Raw genomic sequence first — 2,914 nt, 5'->3', positions numbered from 1 at the left:
TCCTCAAAAACTCTGTATTTCTGACTTGGTATCAGAGCTTGTTTTTTTTCGTTCTATATCATCACAGCCTGAATTCTCATATATTCCTCGCACCATGACTAATGACAAACCCGAATCATCCTCTGTACCAGTTATCCATGTTCAATCAGAAAACCCCAGTTTCACAACTAATGTCATCCTTACCGAAACCAATTATGATATTTGGTCTCAAATCATGGAGATGCAGATTGCAGGGCGTGAGAAGCTTGAATATCTTACAAGTAAAACATCTCCAAACGTTACTGATACCTCCTATGCGAAGTGGTATGCTGAGAATCAAAAGGTCAAAGGATGGTTACTGACCTCTATGTCACCGGAGATTATGAAACGCTATCTTAGATTGCCTACTGCACGTGAAATCTGGACCGACCTTGCTCCTGGTTGTCAACAATGACAACTTGATTGTCAACACCGCCCAATGAGAAATTTCACTCTAATTTTTCTAGCCCATTAGCCGCATGGGAGAGAAAATGTGTAGGTAAGGTAGATAAGGTAATCTTTAAAAGAGTGCTCCCGTCCCTTTGACAATTATAAACAACTAAATATCTTTCCATTATAATCAATTTCCGTGCTGAAATTGCCCTGTATGATGAACAATGACATGCACAATAGTTCATAGGAAAAAAGCCCACTTTGCAGCACAAAATGCAAGCCAAATCTTCTACCCCTTCAACCTCCCCACTGGGACAAGTTCACTTTTGCACAAATTAATTCTCAGAACCAACATTGCTTTGAAATATAAAAGAACCAACATGAAATTTAGTAGTTTTTCAGCATCAGCATCACAAAACGACATAGTATCATCTGCAAATAGAAGGTGAGAAGTATTCATCACTCTAGGATCTCTCACTGCCTAAAACCCCGATAAAAAACCTCCTTCTACAGTCCTACTCTTAGTGCCATCTTAGTCTTCCAAATATTTCAGTTTACCAAACATGGGGGGACATGCAGAGTTGATATATATACAAATGCTAATATTCTTGTAGGAAGATTTAAATGGAGTGGAACACTGCAAACACCACAAAAAAGAAAGAAATAAACAGACTTAAAACATAGGATAGGTTTATGGTAATCATATAAATTGCTTCAGAGTCATTAGTTTCTCTCAACAATTTTAGAAATAGATCAAAGACCTATATTTTGGATCTGATAACAGGGGTTTTTGACATGTTTTGCTATGCTTGTAGAAAAAGTATCAAGAAATAAGATCCCAAACCTGTGCAGCACCATGAGATCAAGCAACATGATTCATTGTTCATGCCTTCTTGTTAAGACCATGAAAGAAACGGTGTTTTCTCCCCTTTGAATGCCTTTGAGAACCCTTTGCCATGACATAGGGTATAAAGTATACCTAGATAGGCACAACATATCACTCTTGGTTACAGAAATACAAGAGCATAATATCTCGTATAACGATATTAGATAGCAATCCCATCGCTATGAAAATGTTGACACATATACAAGACAATGAAAGAGAAGGAACTTGTTTCATTTTGATAATAGTATACGTGCCATATGAAGGTAGAGCACTGGATGCCATTAAAGAAAATGAGATCTACCACAACCGCTGATTTCCTGATAAAGTTATATGCTTTCATAAGAGCAATAACGTTGCAACTTTTAACACCACTTCTAAGAGCACTTCCGCTTTCTATAATGGCCCCATTAAGAATGCAAATTCCTTGTTTCTAGTTTCGGTGGATATGTAAGACAAAATGGAAACATAAAATTTATATGACAAGCAGAACATAAAAATGGAGTATAAATCCATGGAAATCAAGCCTCACAATAAATACGAAAACTTCCAGCAGAACATCATTGGCAGGCAAATTGAAGGCATAGAACTAAACCTGAGAATTATTATGTATGCCAAAAACCTGAAGCAGAGAGTTGTCATCAAGTAGCTTCTCCTTATTGTACGATAGGCAAAAATTCGCCCAGACATGCTTCCTACAAATACATAAAAGATACTATAGTTCGAAGCACTTGATGAAGATTTCCACACAGATGGAAAAGGAAAGGAAAATGCTAACTGTAACTAGGTATGGTTCATAGGTTGTCAATAAATGTACCATGAAATGTGACGATGACCCATCTTGGATTGCTCCATGTCGTTCACTTTCTTCTTGATTGCAAGCTTCAAATCCTTAACCGTTGCCGAATTCATCATCGCCACATCTTCACCACCCACAGAAAATACCATCGTCTCAATGAGTATTACTAACTTTAAATACTACATCGTTAGTGACAGTCGCTTGTCAATATGCCCAGCTGAGAGAGAGAGAGAGAGAGAGAGAGAGAGGTGCAAGTACCGAAGGAAGTGCCGTCCAATTTGAGGACGGAAAGGCGCATGGCGCTACCCAGTTCGAGGCTGATGAGGGTGTCGACGTCCGACAAGGTTGGGTTATTGGGGACATCGGCGAGTATAGGATCGTGGAGCAGAGCGTCGAGCGTCGAGTTTAGCCTCGCCTTCTTCACGTTCAACTCTCTGTTGTACTCGTAATCTCCCACCTTATCTTCCCTTTCCGGGCCAAATTCCATCATCTCATCACGATTCACGGGTGTCTCCCTCTTTCTTTCGCTCTGAAATCTGAATTGATAGGCAGGCAGGACAGGAGCCGACTGACTATATTCCAATGAGTAATGCTGCTTATCCCCATTGTCCCCTTTTGTCGCGTAGCTGTTAAAATTACCATTACACGAAGATCGCTAGATATTTAAGTACTGTTTTTCATAATTTTTTTTTTTTTTTTTTTAGATACGATCGAAATTACAAATTACAATACAAGTATTAACTATCTATAGCAACAGAAAAACTACAAACAGGATCAAGAACAACACTAACAAGCTGAGTAGTAGGGGAAGAGATGTTTGT

At 38.8% G+C, this 2,914-nt stretch overlaps 1 protein-coding gene across 2 annotated transcripts; it reads right to left on the bottom strand.

The window, feature by feature from the left end:
• Positions 1-750: 750 nt before the first annotated feature.
• On the bottom strand, positions 751-2,700 carry LOC133859528 (U11/U12 small nuclear ribonucleoprotein 25 kDa protein). Of its 2 annotated transcripts, none has more exons than XM_062294951.1 (5): positions 2,352-2,700; positions 2,112-2,217; positions 1,890-1,989; positions 1,256-1,390; positions 751-1,048 (listed from the first exon to the last, which is right to left on the bottom strand). In XM_062294951.1, the coding sequence occupies exons 1-4, from the start codon at positions 2,581-2,583 to the stop codon at positions 1,295-1,297; spliced, it is 534 nt and encodes a 177-aa protein (XP_062150935.1). In that variant the 5' UTR covers positions 2,584-2,700; the 3' UTR covers positions 751-1,048; positions 1,256-1,294. The 2 variants fall into 2 exon arrangements, with proteins under 2 accessions (XP_062150935.1, XP_062150936.1); XM_062294952.1 differs by having other exon boundaries at positions 751-843.
• Between the last annotated feature and the right edge of the window lie 214 nt (positions 2,701-2,914).

This window comes from Alnus glutinosa, chromosome 2, assembly GCF_958979055.1.
Source record: "Alnus glutinosa chromosome 2, dhAlnGlut1.1, whole genome shotgun sequence".
NCBI lineage: Eukaryota > Viridiplantae > Streptophyta > Magnoliopsida > Fagales > Betulaceae > Alnus > Alnus glutinosa.
Note: the sequence above shows the minus strand (reverse complement) of the source record. Positions and strands in the feature narration are given on the sequence as shown.

Coding starts and splice junctions, on each gene's coding strand:
- LOC133859528 (XM_062294951.1), bottom strand. CDS start 2,583: ATGATGGAATTTGGCCCGGAAAGGGAAGATAAGGTGGGAGATTACGAG. Junction 2,218..2,351: donor ATTGGACGGCACTTCCTTCG/GTACTTGCACCT, acceptor TGGGTGGTGAAG/ATGTGGCGATGATGAATTCG. Junction 1,391..1,889: donor GCATACATAATAATTCTCAG/GTTTAGTTCTAT, acceptor GTGCCTATCTAG/GTATACTTTATACCCTATGT.